Raw genomic sequence first — 21,324 nt, 5'->3', positions numbered from 1 at the left:
GTGTACAGTTTTGTATTATTCTTTTCCATTTTTAAAAAGTTATAAAATTTCAGTTGTGTGTGTGTTTGTTTGATTGTGTGTGTGTCTGTTGTTATATACACATGTCATTTAAGGTATCTTGATGTCCAGAATACTGCATGTAATCCTTTGGAGCTATTGTTATAGATATTTGAGAACATTGTGGAAGATTATAGGAGAAAATGTATACAATTTTATTAAATGTGCTACTGATAGGCAACATTATTATAGGAAAAATTGCGTCATTGTAAAAGAAGATGGATCCTTCATGTAATCCTATATTTGTGATTATGAACGAAATATACATTACTTCTTTGGAATTCATGGAATATGAGTGTGGGAAGATTATTTCTCCCTGATCCTTTGTAGAGAATTTCTCTCTGGTCTTAACAAAATTATGTAGCACTTAGGAATAAAAATACATCCGAGCATCCCTGCACTGGAAGCTAATGTGGAAAAAATCTCCACTGCCACCATGACCTTTCCCTTAGTGCTATGGTAGACAGGGAGGAAAGTGATCCAGACACTGCAGAATACCAGCATGCTGAATGTCAGAAACTTGGCTTCATTGAATGTGCCAGGCAGGTTCCTGGACAAGAAAGCAAGAGTGAAACTCCCAAGGGCTAGGCAGGACAGGTAACCCAACATACAGTAAAAGGCAGTGACTGAACCCTTGTTGCAAACAATAATGATGTGGCCATGCTCAGACTGTGGATCAAAATCTACAGAAGGAGGAGAAGTTCCCAGCCAGAGTGTACAGACAAAAACTTGGATGAGAGTACAGATGGGAATGATATAGTTAAATACTCCTGAAATAAGAAAATATTTTATCATTCTTTGAGGGGCTGTAACTTTGAAGGCAAGAATGACAGTAATTGTTTTTGCCAATACAGTGGAAATAGCCACAGTGAATACAATTCCAAATGTGACTTGCTGCAGGACACAGGTGACTGAGTTTGGATGGCCAATGTAAAGCAAGGGGCAGAGGAAACAAAAAATGAGGGTGATGAGCAAGATATAGGTGAGTCTGCAGTTATTGGCCTTAACAATGGGAGTCGTATGGTACTTCACAAAGACGCCAAGAATGGCAGCTGTGAGAGTAGAGAGGCATAAGGCCACTAAGGAAAGAGTCATCCCCAAGGTTTCTTGATAGGTCAGAAAAATAAGAGCTTTATGAATGCAGTGATTCTGCTCTGGGTTAGCATACTGGTCCTCAGGACACTTGACACATTGATCCACATCTGATAGAGAAATAAAGATATCATAAAGTACAGTTTTAGTAATTTTATCGAGAAGTTATTTCTTTTAAGTATGTAGAAGAAATATTATCATATGTGACTATGTTTCTGAGGATGTAATTGAAAGAAACTGCTTCACAAAATATTTGCTTCTAGTTTTCAATGATGATTATCATCATGTGGCTAGATAGCAAAAATAATTTTGATCTATTTTACTAATTGATGAAATAATTTATCAGATTTTCACAAAGCATAGGTGTTGCAGTACATAAATATATTATGCTCAAATTACGTAGATTGGTGAATTTACAGAAGCTAAACTCACTAAGAGTATTTTACTGAGTGTGTTTTGAAATCACCCATGTCTTAATTCAGTTTTTCTGAAGGTCTTTCTCTCTTACATGAATGCTGTCCCATGAGAAAAATTGTATTTTATTGGGATGAGACTTGTGATATTGTTTCTACTTCATATTTGCAAACCTAAGATCACTGATAATGAATGTATACTAAATTGAATCAGTAGTGTGCGCATATACTTGTAAATGTGTTTGTATATAAAAGTGAAACAGAAACTCATGAATTTGAAAGTAATTGGGTTGATGTGTGAGAAAAAATAGGCTGAGATTGAGAGGTAAATGTTTTATAAATACAGCAATAATATATAAAAACTGAAAAATTCTTAGTTTTCTACTCATCTTATAGTATGGCCTTTGTACTCATGAGATATTTTCATAAAAATCAGTAATCCTATCACTGAAGATAAAAAATTGAGTTGTTAATTAGAGCTAAATATCACTACATCTTGATTTGACAACATTTGAGAGCACATAGCATTATTCTCCTTCCATAATTTCAATCTAGATGAGAACCAGATTCAGTAATTATACTCAAGGATGAAGGAGAGATCAACACATATTATATTAAAAGATAACTAACTCTATATCCCACAAGCAAGGGTGTCAATTAAGAATATTTATGGTACTCAAAAATATCCCATTCATACATTGTTATTACCCCCACTGTAACTATAAGAAATATGATTTGTATTACAATGGGAAAGGAATGATTCTTCCAAGATTTATATTATTTTTCATAGAAATGTGCATTTATGGGAATCTGTTATTTAACTTTTTAAGACCCCAGGGAATTGGCTCCACATTGGAAAGAATATATAAACTTGCAGAAACTCTGAGATCAAATCTCAGCATCCATCTCACAGCTGCCTGCTACTCTTCTTTATACCTTGTTAAATTACCTGTGTGTATGTTTTATGTTAAACTGCATTGCTATCAGTAGACAAAACTAGAAGGTGGTTACCTCCTACTATTTTATGAATTCTTTCTATAACCTATATTTCTCAAACTTAGTGGAAAGTGATTTAATTTCTTAGCCATTTTACTGGCCATAATTGTGCTTAAGGCTTTTTATTCAAATATTTGTGATAGCAGCAAGAGAAGAGAATAAATGCATGCCCACGACGTGCATTGTATTTAATTTTTCCTGACTAAATATTTATTTGACTAATAAAGGTTATGCAGGTACCAATACCATTTTAATAATTGTGGCTAGTTCTTTTCAGTACAAAACAATTTTAGTATATCATTTCCTGATATTAACAATGTGCTGTGTATAAAATATTAAATACAGGACTTCTCATATCCTCTCTATCATTTGTCAGCACTGGTGCCTCCTTTTCTAAATTTCAAATCATATTGAACAGTTGGAGAGAGGAATCTTCTGTCGAATATTTAGTAGTTTTTGATAATTTTGCAAGCAATTATTTCACCACTTTTATTAAATCAAACAGAGAAAAGAGTATTGATTTCTAGCACCTCCAAGAAAAAATGCATCAGGTCTTAAACAGGTCTTCCTCTGTTGTTCATGAGCTTCTGTACAAGCATGTTGTATATAAACTTATATGTGGACACATACCTCAATGCAAAAAGAACAAATAGTTTTAGACATTTATGATTTTTGTCTAATATAATGTAAGTATATATGTTGTTTATCACTTGAAATGTTCTTATGTAGAAAATTTACACTGATGCTCTGTTTTTCATTCAAAACTCTTTCTTTGAGAATATGCAGGCTGGAGAGATGTCTCAACTATTAAAGAATAGGCTTATAGCCATATAAGAGAATATGCCATCTACTGTAAATTTTCCATCTGTCAAAAATGTATGACAAACAATAATTTTTTAAAATAATGACATTTAATATTTTTGTGTTGTTATAACAATTAATGTGGGAATGTCAGTCATTATATACACAATGTTTGCCATCAAATTTTCAAATATACACACACACACATAAGATATGTGTATGTGTGCGTGTATGTGTGTGTGTGTGTGTGTATGTGTGTGTGTGTGTGTGTGTGTGTGTGTATGTGTCTGTGTGTATATGTATATAAAATCTCAGTATGGCTGTGAGAGGATAGTCAATGTGAAAATTGTATTCCTGAAGGAAATACTCACTTATCACTTATCTTTTGGCTAAGATCAAGAGTAGGAAATACTCACTTGTCTCATTAGAAATTTCATTTTCTTGGCAGTGTATGCAATCAAAACAGCAGGTTGACATTCCCTCCTTCCAGATTTTTCTGAACCCAGGACCACAATCACTATTGCACACAGAAGATGGCATCTAATGAGAAATAGACACAAGCAGTTTAATCTACTGCTTTCAAAACTAAATTATATTAATATAAGGAGATGTTAATATGCTTATTTTGTATATATCACAAATTCTAGGAAGCTACTTTTACACTGATATTATTGGTTGCAGATGGACATAGGAGAGGGTAATGAAAAGCTTAATTGACAAACACTACCACTACTCCAACCCCAATCACCCTACAAAGACTTGCACACAAAACAAACTTTGATGACTATCTTAGAAATCTTAATAAACAGGATAAAAATTTTGAAGTTAACTCTCCATATGGAATGGCTTAGAAATCAGTGTGATCACGGTGCATGAAGTGAAATTCCTAAAGAGTCAAAAAAATATTCTTTTAAAAAACTAAATAAGCCAATTTAATTGTCTGTGTATTTTTATTAAAGTATGTGACAACTAACCCTCAATTATTACATAAAATATTTCATAATTATAGTCCTTTTGTTGTTAATCAAATTTTTGATAATTTTCTAATACTTTTTTTCTAACTGTGGTCCTTTATATAGACACAGAAAAGGAGTATGGATGAGGACAGTATAGATCCAGTGAGAAGTCAAAGCAAGTGTACTGGGAGATAAAATTAGAAAATGGGGATATATCTGAGAAAAGCTAGAAACTTAGGACAATGGAAACTCCCTATTAATGTGACCCTAACTAAGAATCCTATCAAACAAGCAAACTTCTGTAACTAGCAAGACTTCTAAAGCTGTGACTGTGACAGCAACCCAGTCACAGACTATTAACTGAGTTACAAGTTGTCTCGCCTATAAGAAATGCAGAAGTAAAGATAAAGTAGAAATTGTGGGAATTACCAAACAATGATTGGTCCAGCTCAACACAGTGCCATGAGAGGGAAACCACCACTGCGGCTGATAATGACATTCTTCTACACTTAGAGACAGAAGTCTAACATAACTGTTATTTGAGAGACTTCACCTAGCAACAGATGGAACAAGATACAGAGACCCAATGTCACACATTAGACAGAAATTGGGGAATTCTGCAAAAGAGTGGAAAGAAGGAATGTAACAGCAATTTGGGTTAAATAAACCACAAGAAAACCTACAGAATCATCCCACCTGGTTTCATAGGAGACTATAGAGACTGAAAAAGCAGTTAAAGGGCACACTTGGTACTGTTCTAGGCCCTTTACACATAATTAAGAATGAAGAAGTTTGGTCTTCATGTGTAAATTCTCAGAGTGGAAGAAGAGTCTAGCTCTAATGCTATTGCCTGCTTTCAGGGCCCTTTGTTACTACTGAGCAGGCTCTTCTTGCCCCAATAGAAGATGATGCCTATGCGTATAGGATTACATCTTGATATGCTAAGCAGGAAGATATCCATGGGAGGCTTCCCCTTTTCTTAAGAGTGAGGAATCAGGAGAGATTGGGGGAGGCAAGGTGAAAAAGGAAGTTCTGGAAGGAGAGGAGGGAGTGGAATCTGCTTTAAGGATGTATGTAATAATTAATTTAAAAAAGTGTGTCCATGGTAGAGTCTGTTGTTATGCAAATAGGGCCTGTCTATGACAGGAGGTCCTGTCCTGTAATTATATGTTCTTCCTTTGTTACAAAATAAAATTTAAGTAAAATATGTAATGAACTGTTTTATTTTTAATGTTTAGTGTTTGATATTTAATTGTCTCCAGTACCCATGACTCTCATTGTTTTGGAAATGTATAGCTACAGTTCACTGTTTGTACCTCTAGTGTATCCTCTTTGTCTTGTGCCCATCTATTGTAAGTTTAGTCTTTTAAATATTCTCTCTTGATTGCCTATGATTTTCGTTTTCCTCATTTTTTTTCTGTGCAACAGTTTGACTTTTCTCTTAAGCCTAGTTTTCAATTTTATGAGTCTGTCTCAGCTTGATGTAGTCTTTTTGTGAGACTTTTCACTAAGAAGTTTATTTGATATATTTTGTTTTTCTGCTACATATTTTAGGTTGAATTTCTGTTCTTATTTTCTACCATTAATGAATTCCTTTGTCACATAAAAACTCAGTGTCTTATTTCATGCAAGTTTCCATGATATTTTGCTATCTTCCCCGCATTAATTTGTATACCTTTGATCTTTTGGAAATTCTTATGATCATAATTTCAATTCTCTGTTTAGTATATCTTTGGAAATTAATCTATTAGTCACATTAATCTATGACTAAGACATTTGAAATTCATGTTGCTTTGATGTCTCCATTTTTTTGTCTATTTCTATATGTGAAAATAGAAAACTGGTAGTGTGTTTGTTAATCTTCTGTATTATTCTAGTGTATGTGATTATAATATTCAACTGAGCTATGGATAGATCATACATGAGGTTACTCTTCTACTATGCTAATGCATATCTATCTCAGTAGCTACATTTTCAGCTTATATGTTGTTTTCCATGAGAATAAATATCTTCATCATTATAATGAATTATATTAACAGTAAAGTTCATAACTGTGTAACATGACATATTACTTCAAATCAAGATTGAAGACTTTTCTGAACTCAATTTTTTAAAAAGATATCAATAACGGTTATAGTTGGGATATAGTTTGAATTATATAACCATGCACATAAGAATTCATATCTATAATATAAACAGGACCCAAATTGGGATGTTTTATTTATACATTTTCAAAGTCAATTTTATATTACAAATAGTTGTTTCCCATACAGAGAAGAAATATAGACACATACTTCTTGTTATAGTGACCTATACAAAAAGCAAGGTAACTGTTGAGTAATTTCTTTTACAATATATGATTCATGGAAGAAGAGATGATTCAGCTGTCAAGAATAATTTCTACACATGAAGTTGACTGAAATCTGATTTCCAGCAGCCACTGAGTTGTACTAAGCTCTGCCATGTTTCTGGAATTTTTAATTCTTCTTCAGCCATTCATCCATGCCACACATGCTGGTATTGCTTAGGCATACATTCAGAAAAAAACACCCATACCCATATTAAAAAGAGAAAGAAAACAGGTAAACATTCATAGTGAATCTAACTGTATGGTGAGAGGTGTTGGATATTTAATATTTGTTTGTAAAGTGGCTTTTATAAATTACATAATACAAAAATTATGACTTGTGTATGTTGACTTTAGAATGAGTTAGACACTGTTCATGATCTCTTTTTTTAAATGTTCAGAACAAATATAAAAATTACTGTGTAGTAGTAAGACTGGATCTAAGAGAATATTGCTGACTTTATTGGATATACTATCAAACAGTTTTCAACATAAATTCTATATTCAGATTAAAAAATAGAAACATGTCCTCATATAAAAATACAATGATTGTATGTCTGAAATTCTTGACAAATTACTGAAAATATCATATCAAAAATTAAACAAGAAATACAATATAGACTGCAAGTGATCGGTTCTTTTTGCGGAAATCTATTTGACCTTAGTATATTACAAGGAAGCACAAGTAGAGCCTCTTACAGTGTTTGATGCTGTGAAATTTAAATTAGTACAGTTAGGTCAAACTCACCTGTCTATTTCCTGTGGTCCACTCTATCATATCTTCAAATAACCAGAGCTGTTTCCCACTTGAATAATATGGACTAAACTCTCCTATCTTTACCTTAAGTCCAAGACCTTGTGGAAAATTCCAAATGTAGAAAATGTCATACTCTTCCTGCATTTTTTCTCTCTGGTTCATAATTACTCTGTCCCCAACAGGATTAGTGAAGTGGGTCTTCTTTAGCAAAGAATGTAACTGAAAGTCAGGCAGTACAATATAATGTATATGTCCTTCCTTGAAGATTATATATATATATATATATATATATATATATATATATATATTCATTCTCATTTCAACTTAGAGGCAACTACAGTGAAGCTATAGAGGAAAGCATTCTCAAGAAAAGTAAATGGATAAATAAATTCATTTCAGTATTTTGACACTTTAGTTATCTCAGAGGAACGTACTTAAAATAAACACAGACATACATACAGAAACCAAATATAGATTTGCAATATGCATGCATACAGATATATCTACATCCAGAGACACTCATATCCACACAGAGTAACACATACAGTAGAAACACAAGAGTTTTTTTATACATAGCTATATATACATAACAAGTCACATATATAAGTATTCAGACACAAACAGAGAGATAGTAATATTTTTCATACAAGATATAGCAACACAGGAACACACACACACACACACACATACACACACACACAGAGAGAGAGAGAGAGAGAGAGAGAGAGTCCCTGATAAACAGACAAGTTTTTGCTCACATCCATATACAAATATACAGACAGAAAGAGTGACAAAAGCAAAATAGGTATACATACATTCAAAACCTTACACAGAAGCACAAAACACATGCACACAGACACACACACACTCTCTCTCTCTCTCTCTCTCTCTCTCTCTCTCTCTCTCTCTCTCACAAAATGCACATGCTAATCCATGCACTGGTTAAAAAAATAGCAGGTACATATATACAAAATCATCCATACTGAAAGGCATTGACACATGGAAATTTTATTTTAATTTCCATAGTCAGTTAGATGGACAAATATACAAAACATGTATATTTGTTGCAACACAGAGCTACACAAAACACACAAGGTTTCCCCTGGCCTACAGTGTAGACAGAAGTAGTTGAGAATACTTGTGAATGCTATCTCCTGACCTCTTGCCACTGCTCAGTCCACCTTCATGAGACTTGTAGTTCCTGTTCCACACAGGTAATATTCCCTTTACCTACCTACCTTCCATGCCTGCTCAGTGCTAAAGGATACCCCTAGCTATTCTTGGAAGTCTGATAACCCCTGGAGACCACCATTGTCTTGTCATCTCTCTACCCTCCTTCAACAGATGTTCAGATCCTAATCCATAAAGGTTAGATTCCTTTTCATCACCCAACTTGTCAGATCACTTAGTCCCCTGGGGAACACCCAGATGCCCTGGGAAATCTGCTATGTCCTCAGGGCCTACATTCTCCTGTCATCTGTTATATTTCTGCCCATCTTGATCAGACCTGTAAATACTGAATTCCACAGGTTAGATTCTATTCCCACTCCCATCTTCCATGCTTACTGAGTTCTTTATTCTCACCCACCTACAGTTCATCCACATAAAAACTAAATATACAAATAATGAAACTAACATGACTATGAATCAAATGGACCAAACAGACAACTACAGAATATTTCACCCAAGCACAACAGAATATGTATTCTTTTCAGCACCATATATATATATATATATATATATATATATATATATATATATTGCAAAATTGACCATATACTTCACCAAAAAGCAAGCATAAACAAATACAAGAAAATTGAGACAACACCTTGTATCTTATCAGACCACTATGCAACTAGACTTCAACAAGAACATAAACACTATAAATCCTAAACAGTTGTGGAAATTAAACAAGTCTGTTGTCAATGATAGCTGTGTCAGGGAGGCCATAAAGTAACTAAAGTTCTTGTAGAATTCAATGAAAATTAATGCCCAACATACCCAAAATTATTGGACACAAAAAATCAGTACTAAGAGGAAAGTTCACAATACTAAGTGCCTCCATAAAGAAATTAGAAAATTTTCATACTTGTAATTTAAAAGTACACCTGAAAACTGTAGAAAAAATGTAGCAAGCAGACTGCAGGGGAGTAGAAGACTGGAAATAATTAAAATAAGGGCTGAAATCAATCAGTTAGAATTTTAAAAAATTACGAAGAATCAGCAAAAACAAAGAATTGATTCTGTAAAAAAAATCATAGATAAGCCATTAGCTATACTATCCAAAAGAAAGAGAAACATTATATAAAATCAGAAATGAAGAGGAGAAATAACACCTAACAATGGGGGAATTCAAGGAATCAGTATGTATTACTTCAAAAACCTGCACTATACCAAATTGGGAAATCCTAAGGAAATGGATGATTTTCTAGACAGGTACTACTTAGCAATATTAAATCAAGCTCAAATAAACTATTTAAACATCCCTATAGCTTTTAAAGATTGAAAAGTCACCACTAAAATTTATCAACCAAAAACCAATAGCCAGACGATTTTAGTGTAGAATTCTATCAGACTTTCACAGAAAAGCTAAGGCCAATATTCCTAAAAATATTCCTCAGAAGAGAAGTAAAAGCAACACTGTAAATATCATTCTGTGAAGTTGCAGTTACCCTAATATCTAAATCACACACTCAACAAAGAATGAGTATTTCTGACTGAATTTGTCTTATGAACATTGATACAAAAATCCTCAATAAAATATTTCCAAACAGAATCAAGGAGCATATCTAAAACATCATCTACCATAATCAAGTAGACTTTATCCCAGGGATGCAAAGATGGTTCATCATAGAAAATACCATCCACATAATCCATGTTATAAGAAAATTGAAAGAAAAAAAATCACATTACTATTTTAATTATTACAGAAAATTACTTTGAAATATATTCATTATCCCTTCTTATTAGAAGTATAAGAGAAATTATGAATACAAGGCACATACTAAAACATAATAAAAACAATATACAGAAAGCTTATAGGCAATATTAAACTAAATGGAGAGAAACTCACAGAAATTCTCCTGAAATCAGGAATAAGAGAAAGTCACTCACTGTCTCCTTATCTATGCAATAGAGTACTTGAAATTCTTGCCAGAGTGGTAAGATAACTATAAGAGATGAAGTAGATAAAAAGTGGAAAAGAAGATTTCAAAGTTTCACTAATTGGAGATGATATAGTATACAGAAGCAGCAACAATTTTTTTAAGTTTTGTATGTATTATTTTTATTTCTTTGCAAGTCTTCTAAATATAAAAGTTAAAAAGAATCAATCTTGTATACTTATAGCAACAAAAAATGTAAATAAGAAATACCCAACTTAAAGTAAATACTGCTTTACTGCTCATAAAAAAAAAAGAGAGAGAGAGAGAGAAACAAAAATTTTACAGGAGAATACCTACCACTGAAAAACTTGTTCAGCCAAGTAGCTGGAAACAAAATTCACCCAAAAAACCTGTAGCTATCTATTATGAAAATGATAAAATAGTCAAGAATGAAACAACATTCCTACATTATAGAAACAACACCATATGCAATAGTCTCAAATAACATAAAATATCATCGTGCCACTGTAAACAAGCAACTGAAAGATCTATTTGAAAAGTTCAAGTTGCTGCAGAAGGACACTGAGAAAAACATCAGAAGATGTAAAGATCTCCATGTTCATGAATCTGTATGAGTATCACTGATATAAGGCCACCTTACCAAAAGAAATCTAGAGATTCTAGGCAATTTCCATCAAAATTCTAAAAAATATTGAACAATAAACAAACTTGCAAAGGAATCATCATCCCTAACCTAATCAGCATAATAGAGTAATCTTAATAAAAATTTTATAGTATTGGTATAGGGACAAAGAGGTTAATCAATGCAATAGATCTACATAACAATAGATGCCCCATTTACATAACAACATATTCCACCATGGACAATCATTTTAAAATGAGTTATTTACTATTCATATATTCCCCTCCCTCCTCTCCTCCTAGTCCTTCCCTTTTCACCTTTCCTCTCCTAACCTCTCCTGATCCCTTGCTCTTCAGAAAAGAGGAAAAGTCAAAATGTCCCTTAGAATCCTTCACATACCGATCAGAATGACTAAGAACAAAAGTACAGTTAACAGCAGATCCTGGAGACGGTGTGGAGAAAGAGAAATACTCCACCATTGCTGTTGGGACTTCAAGCTAGTAAAACTACTTTGGAAATCAGTCTATTCATTTCACAGAAAATTGGAAATAGTTCTACCTGAATACCACTATTGGACATATGCCCAAAAGATGCTCCAACATAAATAAGGAAACATGTTCCACTATGTTTAGAGCAGTCTTATTTATAATAGCCAGTAGCTAGAAACAACCCAGATATTCCTATACATAAGAATAGATACAGAAAATGTTGTAAATTTGCACAATGGAGTACTACTCAGCTACTAAAACAATGACTTCATGAAATTCGCAGCCAAGTGGATGGGAGTAGAAAATATCATCCTAAGTGAGGTAAACCAGACCCAAAAGACCACACATGGTATTTATTTATTGATAAGTGCATATTAGCCCAAAAGCTCAGAATACCCACCATACAACCCACAAACCATATGAAGCTCAAGACAAAAGAATACCAAAGTGGAGAATTTTTCATTCCTACATAGAGCAGTGAATAAAACAATCACAAGAGGTAGAAGAATGGAAAAATGTGAGAGGGAGAGAGGAGGGGGAGGGAAAATTAGGCAATGAGGATCAAGTATTAGAAGGGACAGGAGAGAAGTACTGAGGGTCAGGAAATTGAATCAAAATTTGGCAGTGGGGGATAGGGAACTAGGATTACCCAGTAGATAGTCTCAGACTCCAGGGAATTGAGAAGCTTCCATGACTCAGAGCTAAACAGTGACTAGAGATGGGGACTATTTTGGAACAGTTGGGGGGAATATTGAGGGTCAAAAGGGGGCTAGGTACTCCACAGAAAGACCATTAAAGTAAACTAGTTTGGATCCATAAGGCTCCCAGAGACTCTATAATCAAACAAAGAACATAAAGGGACAGGAACAAGCCTCCTACACCTTTTCCACGATGTACAACTGGGTTTTCATATGTGTCCCAACATAACAGAATGTAGACTATCTGGAAATCTGTTGTCAGTTTATGGGATATGTTCTTCAAGGTGGGGCGCCTTCCCTGATCTCAATTGGAGATAATGTGATTAGTCCTGCAGAGATTTGAAAGGGAGGAGGGAATGGCAGAGAGATTGTAGGTGAGGGTGACTTGAGTGGTGACAGTGATCAATGATCAAGATGTAAAAATAAATAATAATAAATAAATAAATAAATAAATAAATAAATTAAATAAATGCCTGAAAGTATTTTTGAGTTACAGACATTGTATATGAAGAGGATGTTATTTTGATAAGGTTAAAGTAAAAATATGCTTATAAAATTTGTTAAGGAAGAAAAAGAAAAGAAAGAAACCAGGAGGAAGCAGTGAGAGGGATGTAAAGTATATCAGTAAACAAATAAAATTAAATCCAATAAAATCTTCTTCAATGAAATACTTCATGAGAAAGAAATGATTAAGTTTTAAGTATTAGAAAAATTGCTATGATATTCAGGTACTATGTCACAATCAATTTCTTCATTTACAAATAATGCATTCTACTCAACTGACATTTCATTTCATATGTATACAAACATTTTTACCTCAGCAGGAAAAATGTTATAAAATCCTTACTTTTTGTGAATATTTACTAGACCTCTGAGTTTGGACATCTGATAGACAGTAAAACTACGATATTGTTTACTCAATATACCATCAAATAGAAGACACACTACCTTCAAGCACACAGAATTGGGCCATTTCCCTCTGTACTTCTGCTGATTATCTCCTTGTTGAAGAAAGAACTCATGGAGGGCATGGGCCACAGCATATGCAGCATTGTATATGTCATGAGTGCCATCACTAAACGCCATGTCAAAAGTCTGTTCACTTAGCCATTCAAATGACTCATTGTATAAGCAGTTCTTCAGTGTCTTACAGTTAGATGCTGAAATTTCACAGTTAAAGTACATCCACTCTAACTTTACGAGATATTTATCTGAGTATTTGAAAGGGTTCAATGTCTGCACAAAATTTTTAAAACCAGAAATCTCACCATGGTGGTGTTGAAAAGCAATAATGCTATGGAAAGTGTCAAATGTGAAGTCTCTCTTACTAGTAATGACATCCCACTCTGAAGTGGTAACCCATATTCTCTGTACACCTAGAGATTTCCACATTTTAAAGCCCAAAGCAAGAGTACTATCTGTGTCACCATAAACAATAACAACATTTGTGGATGATGTGATGATTTGGTTGTAATACACATCAGTTCTTGTCATGAATAATTGCATGTTGACAGGGATCATGTTCACAAAGGCAAAGCAGACTGTATATTTTCCCATCTCTGTTCTCAAATATGATAGGAATTGATTACCCTGATCATTGTCTGAGATGGCCAGCCCAATCCAGTTCCAACTGAAATGAATTAGGAAGGAGACCAGGGCCAAGGCAAGAGATGTTTCCTTAGGGGCCATCTGATACAGATAAGGAAATTGTTCATTGTCACTCAGGACAGGATGGAAAGGTCCATAAGTAAGCTGAAGGAACTAGAACACAAAAAGAAGCATGGTGTAGAATGCATTCAAAAAATGTTTAAACATGATTTTCTGCAAAATATTCTAGGCAAATAGATGGAACTAGATAATATCCTGAATGAGGTAACCCAGTCACAAAAGAACACTCATGGTGAGCACTCACTGATAAGTAGGTATTAGCCCAAAAGTTTAGCATACCCAAGACATAATGCAGAGACCATATGAAGCTTAAGAAGAAGGAAGTCCAAAATGTGGATGTTTCAGTCCTTAATAGAAGGGTGAATAAAATATTCACCTCATGGGAGGTAGAGGATTTGAGTGACATGGGGAGAAAAAGGAGGGTGAGAGGGGAGAAGGGAGCAGGATCAGTTATGAGATGTGACAGAGAAAATATACAGAGGGTCAGGAATTGGAACAGAGGTGTGTAGCAGTGGGAGATGGGGAACTGAGGGTAGCCACCAGCAAGTCCCAGATGCCTGGAAAGCAAGAGGCTCCCAGGACCACCAGGGATAAGATTAGCTGAAATGTCAGAAGGGGAGGGAGATCCTTTAGAGACTATATGCAGAGGTTAGGCAAGGCCGCAGTTTGGGGGATGGAGCCACCCTTACTTCTGAAAATTTGAACTTAGTATTACTCCTGCCCAAAATAAATACAAGGACAAAGAGTGGAGCAGAGAATAAAGGAAAGGCTGTCCAGAGACTGCCCCACCTGGGAATCCATTCCATATGAATCCACTAAACCCAGCCACTATTGTGGGTACAAGGAAGTGATTGCTAACAGGAGCCTCATTATAGATGTCTCCTGAAAGGCTCTGCTAGAGCCTTACTAATACACATGAGAATGCTTGCAACTAACCACCTGACTGAGCTTGGGGACGACAATGGAGGAGTTACAAAAGTTCTGAAGGAGCTAAAGGTGTTTACAACCCCTTAGAAAGTACAACAATATCAACCACCCAGACACTACAGAGCTCCCAGGGACGAAACCATCAACTAAAGAGTACACATGGAGGGAATCATGGCTCTAGTCACATATTTAGCAGATGATGGCATTGTGTGGCATCAATATGAGGAGAATCCCTTGGTCTTGTGAAAACTGGATTCCCCAGTATAGGGGAATGCCACTGCTGTGTGGTGGGAATGGATGGCTTGGATGGGGATCTTCCTCATAGAAGCAGAGATAAGGGGTATGGGAGAGGGGGAGTTCTGGAGGGAAAAGTAGGTAGAACATTTGAAATGTTAGTTGAGAAAATATCCACTACAAAAAAGAATTAAAAACATAATAAAACAAAAACCTCATCATCTGTTACATTTTTCCTCATCTCTGTTTCAAGTAAGTAATTTTGGGACCCCTATCCATCTCTCAGTATAATCCTATCAGTATATAGAACAACATAGTCATAGAATGGCTGACCTCTTTACTTTGTTCTTAGGATCTGGGAATGGCACCAAAGGAGACCTTATTTCATATATCCCCACCTTACAAAAATTTTACCTGCTGGGATTTGTAAAGGTCCAGGTATGTCCGAAGTATCACAGATATTTTCCAATTTGGTCCTGTTAGCAACAATGTACACATGGTCTCATTGTTACAAACATAATTAGGAAAAATATCGTATTGTTGTACAGACCCATGAATGAGTGTGGTTAATTCTGAGTGACTTTTACAACTGTAAAATGGGAAGTCAAATAGTAAAGACTTATTTGGTAAAAGATCAGGGTTCTTGTTGATTTCATCCATGGAAAAAGCCAAGGCCAGAGAAAACTGGTGATTTTCAGTATTTGTTCTGTAATTGTTAGAGAGTTTATTATGTGTAGAGATCTGAAAATATCATTTGAAAGCAAAATAATGATTATCTTGAACAGGAAGTTATTGCCCCCATCCCTAACCATTGAAACACACAATCTGTGTAATAAGGTTCAGATAATGTATGGTGGTGTAAGCTGGCAAATCTTTGGAAGTTCAAGTGAGTTAATCTCACATAAAGAAGATGTATTATTGGAACATCTAAGCATTTTTCATTCTACTGTTTGTTCGTTATGAAGGCAAATATATTGTCAAGAGTTCTGGTCAAACATGAAAACTGACCATGTCTTACTTTTGAAATCATTGAGAAATATATAAAATTCATGTGATGTGGGACAATTGAAGTTCTATATTTCATATCACTTTATAAGGCGGGGCAGCAATGCCTGATGAATGCACAGTAGTCTTTCTCAAGAAACATTTTTCACCTGTATATCAAATAATTTTAATTAATGGGAAATAAACTTACTATATCCCCTTATAGTCATACTTAGGTTATTTTATGTTTCTAGTTTATTAATTACAGGTTGAAAACCATTTCATGAATATTTATTTTTAATTAATTTTAAGTAATTACTTTTGAAGAAAGGTATATGTCAATACAAATCTGTAATTATATGAATAGGCAATGCTCATTTAGGCCATGAGTGAACAATGAATAATATGGTTTTAAATGATCCTTTTCCAGGTTAGTCTGTCCTCAAACACACAGGGATACACCTGATCCATGTCCTGAATGCAGGGCATGGCACATGAACCCATAACTGTTAGCCTATGATTTAATTATAAAGGCATTTAATATTCTCATAATTAATATATAACAGTGATATTATTTTTCTTTTAGAAAGCATTTTCACTAATATCTGAGTTACAACAACACAGCACTACCACCCCAATGGGATCTAGAAACATCTGAAAATTGCTGAGACATTTTTATACCCTAGTCATACATGTTTATAAATTAAAAGAATATAAAATGTAAAGTGTATAAAAAACATTCCTGGTTGGTTTTGGTATAAAAATGAGCTACAAGTCAGATGTAGTAGAATAATGCCATTTTGTATTTATTTTCATGAGAAAAGTAATAGCTTCTATCTCTTCCAAGTCATTTTAAATCATCTGAACAGGAAAATTCAGTCATGTTCCTTCATTCTCAAAGATTCACTCATAGATATTATCTGGTTATCCTTAGAAACTATACATATGTGGTATCTTTATATATAAAAAAGAAATACTTTTGAACGTTATTTTATCAACAAAGGAAAGTTATGCCTTTTAAATTTCAATAACCAGAAACACAAATTTGAGGCTAGAACCTCTAAAACTCAAACACTAACACATGCATACTAAATGTAGAAAAACATTGAATTATTTGAGCTGTCAGAATAACTTAGTCTTCAAAAGTGGTTGTTTGAAGACAACAATTCTGAATCCATAATATCAAAATTGTATAGTGCTCAGGTCAGCTATACTTAATGAAAGTTCTGAAGGAGAAATGTGTTAAATGTAACATGTGTAGGATTATAAATATCTTAGACTTATCTAGAAAAGACACATCCTTTTATATAATGGCAAGTATGAACTACTATGTATCTCCTGTATCCTTGTTTTCAAGTCTTGCCAGCTATCAAATGCCACAGCTTTCACCCTTGCAAGTGACAAGGAGAAGATAGTATGACACCTATTAAAAAAAACCAAACTGTCAAAGAATGTAAACCTCACATAAAGACCATACATTCCTTCTTTTTTCAGAAGAGACAGTAAGGTATTCATATTTGTAATACTTAAAAGATAGTGTTTATATATTTACAGCAATGAAGTATGGAGGGAACTATGATCCAAAGTGGAATTTGCAGTGCAGCATCTGAAGTGATAGAGTAATGACATACAGGGAATTTGATATAGTAAATGAATACCTAGATGAAACTTCCATTGAAAGGTTTTGTACCAACAATAGTATCCAATGGACATGCACTATAACCTATATACTGATTAAAGGATCACCATCACATTCAAAAACCATGTGGCTGCACACACCAAGAATAAAACTCATTAAATTTTTGTGGGGAAATTTTTGAGAAGATATCACTGGCTACCTTGCTATCAAACCTGTCAAGAGTAGAGATATATGTGAAAGATCAACAAAGATTTTTTTTTAATTCAGTTATGGTCTTGTCAGTGGGAGGTCAATTTGAAATATTCAAACTGGGTCACTTTAAAATGACAAAATATTATTGAGTCTCTAAAAGTATTTGGTGTTGTTTCCTGAGTAACAGGTATGATGAACATGACAGGAGACTCATAGCATTGCCCTGCTCACCATCCTTAGAACACTTGAGAAACAGGCATGATGACATTTACAAGGAAAATATAAAAGCACATACTGTGTACTGAGAATATTGTAGTAGTACTCTTTCTCCACCGGCCATTTCACAACTCCAAATGCAAAGATACAACCTGTTTTCAGGTTTCCATTCTTCTCTTCATTCTGCTTCATTCTCCAAAAGCACCTGGGATGAATCAAACTGACCACAAGGAGTGGAATATTCAAAAGCAAGAAGAATAAAATTAGAGTGTGCATAGTTTTTCTAAGCCTTGGCAGTAAGAATGGTGAAGTGTCTGGTAGGTCAGCAAATCAAATATTTCATATATTCCAATATTCTTTTCTTTCTGTGGCCAAAGAAGAGTCTGCCTGTATATTCATTCCTTCTTGTTACCAAGCATTTCCTCAACTCTGGGAGTATCTTTGACAGTTTTCCTAGGACTCTGCATCTGATGTCCACAGTGTATGTGAAAACTGGTTGATAAATGCAAATGAAGATGGTTTAGCTAGTTCCATGACATCACCATGTTTTTTAAAATTAAGGTCCCTGGAAGGATGGCTATTTGGGAAAATGTGGTCCCAGAACTAACTCAAAATACGTTTATATGAACTCCTTTAGAAATGATGTCAGTAGATTTTTTATAAGGCATGATTTAATGGTTCAAGAATATTCCACCAAGTCACCATTCATGGCTAAACACAATGTGACAATGTGGGCAAATTGTCACAAATTTCCTGTCAGTGAAAAATTCATCCTCATAGTTTGAAACATACCTTCTTCTAAGAACCTTATGGTACTTTCTCCAAAATTGAGCACATAATCGGTTATAAAAAGGTCTGAACAGACATCAGATGATTGAAATAATCCCATGCATCCTGTCAGATCACCACGAAATAAGAGTGGCCTTCAATAACAACAAAAACAACAGAAAACCCACATAAACAGGAACTTGAACAACTCAATAATAACTTGGTCAAGGAAGAAATAGAGAAAGTCTTTTCAGAATGTAATGAAAAATGAGGGCACAACATACCAAAATTTATGGGACACAAACAATGAAAGCAGTGCTAAGAGGAAAACTCATAGCTCTGAGTGCCTCCAAAAAGAAACTGGAGAGAGCATACATAATAAGCACTTTGACAGCACAAAGAGGTCTACTACAAAAAGAAGCAAATACACCCAAAAGGAATAGATTGCAGGAAATAATCAAATCCAGGGCTGAAACCAGCCAAGTAAATACCAAAAGAACTATTCAAAGAATAAAAAAAAAAAAAAAGAAGAAACCGATTCTTTGAGAAAATCAACAAGATCAATAAACTCTTAACCAGACTAATAATATGGCACCAAGACAGTACCTAAATGAAAAAAAAAAAAAGAAGAAGAAGAAGAAGAAGGAGGAGGAGGAGGAGGAGGAGGAGGAGGAGGAGGAGGAGGAGGAGGAGGAGGAGGAGGAGAAGAAGAAGAAGAAGAAGAAGAAGAAGAAGAAGAAGAAGAAGAAGAAGAAGAAGAAGAAGAAGAAGAAGAAGAAGAAGAAGAAGAAGAAGAAAAAAGATATGGAATGAGAGACATAACAACAGAATCTGAGGAATTTAAAAAATCTTCAGATTCTACTACAAAAGCTTATATTCCACAAAACTAGAAAATCAGGGTGAAATGGACAATTTTTTAGACAGATACCAGGTACCAAAGTTAAATCAGGATAGAAAAACCATCTAAACAATTCCTTAACTCCTCAAGAAAGAGAAGCAGCCCAGACCCCGTGAGAGAGAGACCCAACTGCCTGGTCAGGTGGGCACTCCTGAGGCTGCAGAGCGGAAGAGACCACCAACACTGCTCACCCCTGCCCACATCCCTGGCCCAAGAGGAAAATGTATAAGGCCTCTGGCCTCCCGTGGGGGAGAGCCCAGGAGCAGCAGGACCCCTGCCTGAGACACCACCTGAACCTGAAGGAAACAGACTGGATAAACAGTTCTCTGCACCCAAATCCCATGGGAAGAAGAGCTAAACCTTCAGAGAGGCAGACAAGCCTGGGAAACCAGAAGAGACTGCTCTCTGTACATACATCTCGGACGCCAGAGGAAAACACCAAAGGCCATCTGGAACCCTGGTATACTGAAGCTCCCGGAAGGGGCGGCACAGGTCTTCCTGGTTGCTGCCGCTGCAGAGAGCCCGTGGGCAGAACCCCACGAGCGAACTTGAGCCTCGGGACCACAGGTAAGACCAAATTTTCTGCTGCAAGAAAGCTGTCCGGTGAACTCAAGACACAGGCCCACAGGAACAGCTGAAGACCTGTAGAGAGGAAAAACTACACGCCCGAAAGCAGAACACTCTGTCCCCATAACTGACTGAAAGAGAAGAAAAGAGGTCTACAGCACTCCTGACACACAGGCTTATAGGACAGTCTAGCCACTGTCAGAAATAGCAGAACAAAGTAACACTAGAGATAATCTGATGGCGAGAGGCAAGCACAGGAACCCAAGCAACAGAAACCAAGACTACATGGCATCATCGGAGCCCAATTCTCCCATCAAAACAAACATGGAATATCCAAACACACCAGAAAAGCAAGATCTAGTTTCAAAATCATTTTTGATCATGATGATGGAGGACTTCAAGAAAGACGTGAAGAACTCCCTTAGAGAACAAGTAGAAGCCTACAGAGAGGAATCGCAAAAATGCCTGAAAGAATTCCAGGAAAACATAAATGAACAAGTAGAAGCCCATAGAGAGGAGACACAAAAATCCCTGAAAGAATTCCAGGAAAACATAAATAAACAAGTAGAAGCCCATAGAGAGGAGACACAAAAATCCCTGAAAGAATTCCAGGAAAACATAATCAAACAATTGAAGGAATTAAAAATGGAAATAGAAGCAATCAAGAAAGAACACATGGAAACAACCCAGGATATAGAAAACCAAAAGAAGAGACAAGGAGCTGTAGATACAAGCTTCACCAACAGAATACAAGAGATGGAAGAGAGAATCTCAGGAACAGAAGATTCCATAGAAATCATTGACTCAACTGTCAAAGATAATGTAAAGCAGAAAAAGCTACTGGTCCAAAACATACAGGAAATCCAGGACTCAATGAGA

At 35.2% G+C, this 21,324-nt stretch overlaps 1 protein-coding gene across 1 annotated transcript; it reads right to left on the bottom strand.

Moving 5' to 3' along the window:
• Positions 1–363: 363 nt before the first annotated feature.
• Positions 364–18,488, bottom strand: Vom2r16 (vomeronasal 2 receptor, 16). Its single transcript, NM_001099655.1, has 6 exons — positions 18,292–18,488; positions 15,596–15,887; positions 13,301–14,113; positions 7,411–7,638; positions 3,776–3,899; positions 364–1,259 (listed from the first exon to the last, which is right to left on the bottom strand). Exons 1-6 carry the CDS (start codon positions 18,486–18,488, stop codon positions 364–366), a joined length of 2,550 nt encoding a protein of 849 aa, NP_001093125.1.
• Positions 18,489–21,324: the final 2,836 nt, after the last annotated feature.

This window comes from Rattus norvegicus, chromosome 1 (genome assembly GCF_021556685.1).
Source record: "Rattus norvegicus strain SHRSP/BbbUtx chromosome 1, alternate assembly SHRSP_T2T, whole genome shotgun sequence".
Classification (NCBI taxonomy): domain Eukaryota; kingdom Metazoa; phylum Chordata; class Mammalia; order Rodentia; family Muridae; genus Rattus; species Rattus norvegicus.
The sequence above is the reverse complement of the archived record's forward strand: the minus strand, read 5'-3'. Positions and strand labels throughout refer to the sequence as shown.

What these genes read in the sequence shown, in the direction of transcription:
- Vom2r16 (NM_001099655.1), bottom strand. Translation starts at nt 18,488, where the DNA reads ATGCACACTCTAATTTTATTCTTCTTGCTTTTGAATATTCCACTCCTT. An exon ending in CCAATTCTGTGTGCTTGAAG is followed by an intron (nt 7,639 to 13,300) that starts GTAGTGTGTCTT and finishes CCTGACTTTCAG; the next exon opens with TTACATTCTTTGCTAAAGAA. An exon ending in GGACCACAGGAAATAGACAG is followed by an intron (nt 3,900 to 7,410) that starts GTGAGTTTGACC and finishes ATTTCTCATTAG; the next exon opens with ATGCCATCTTCTGTGTGCAA.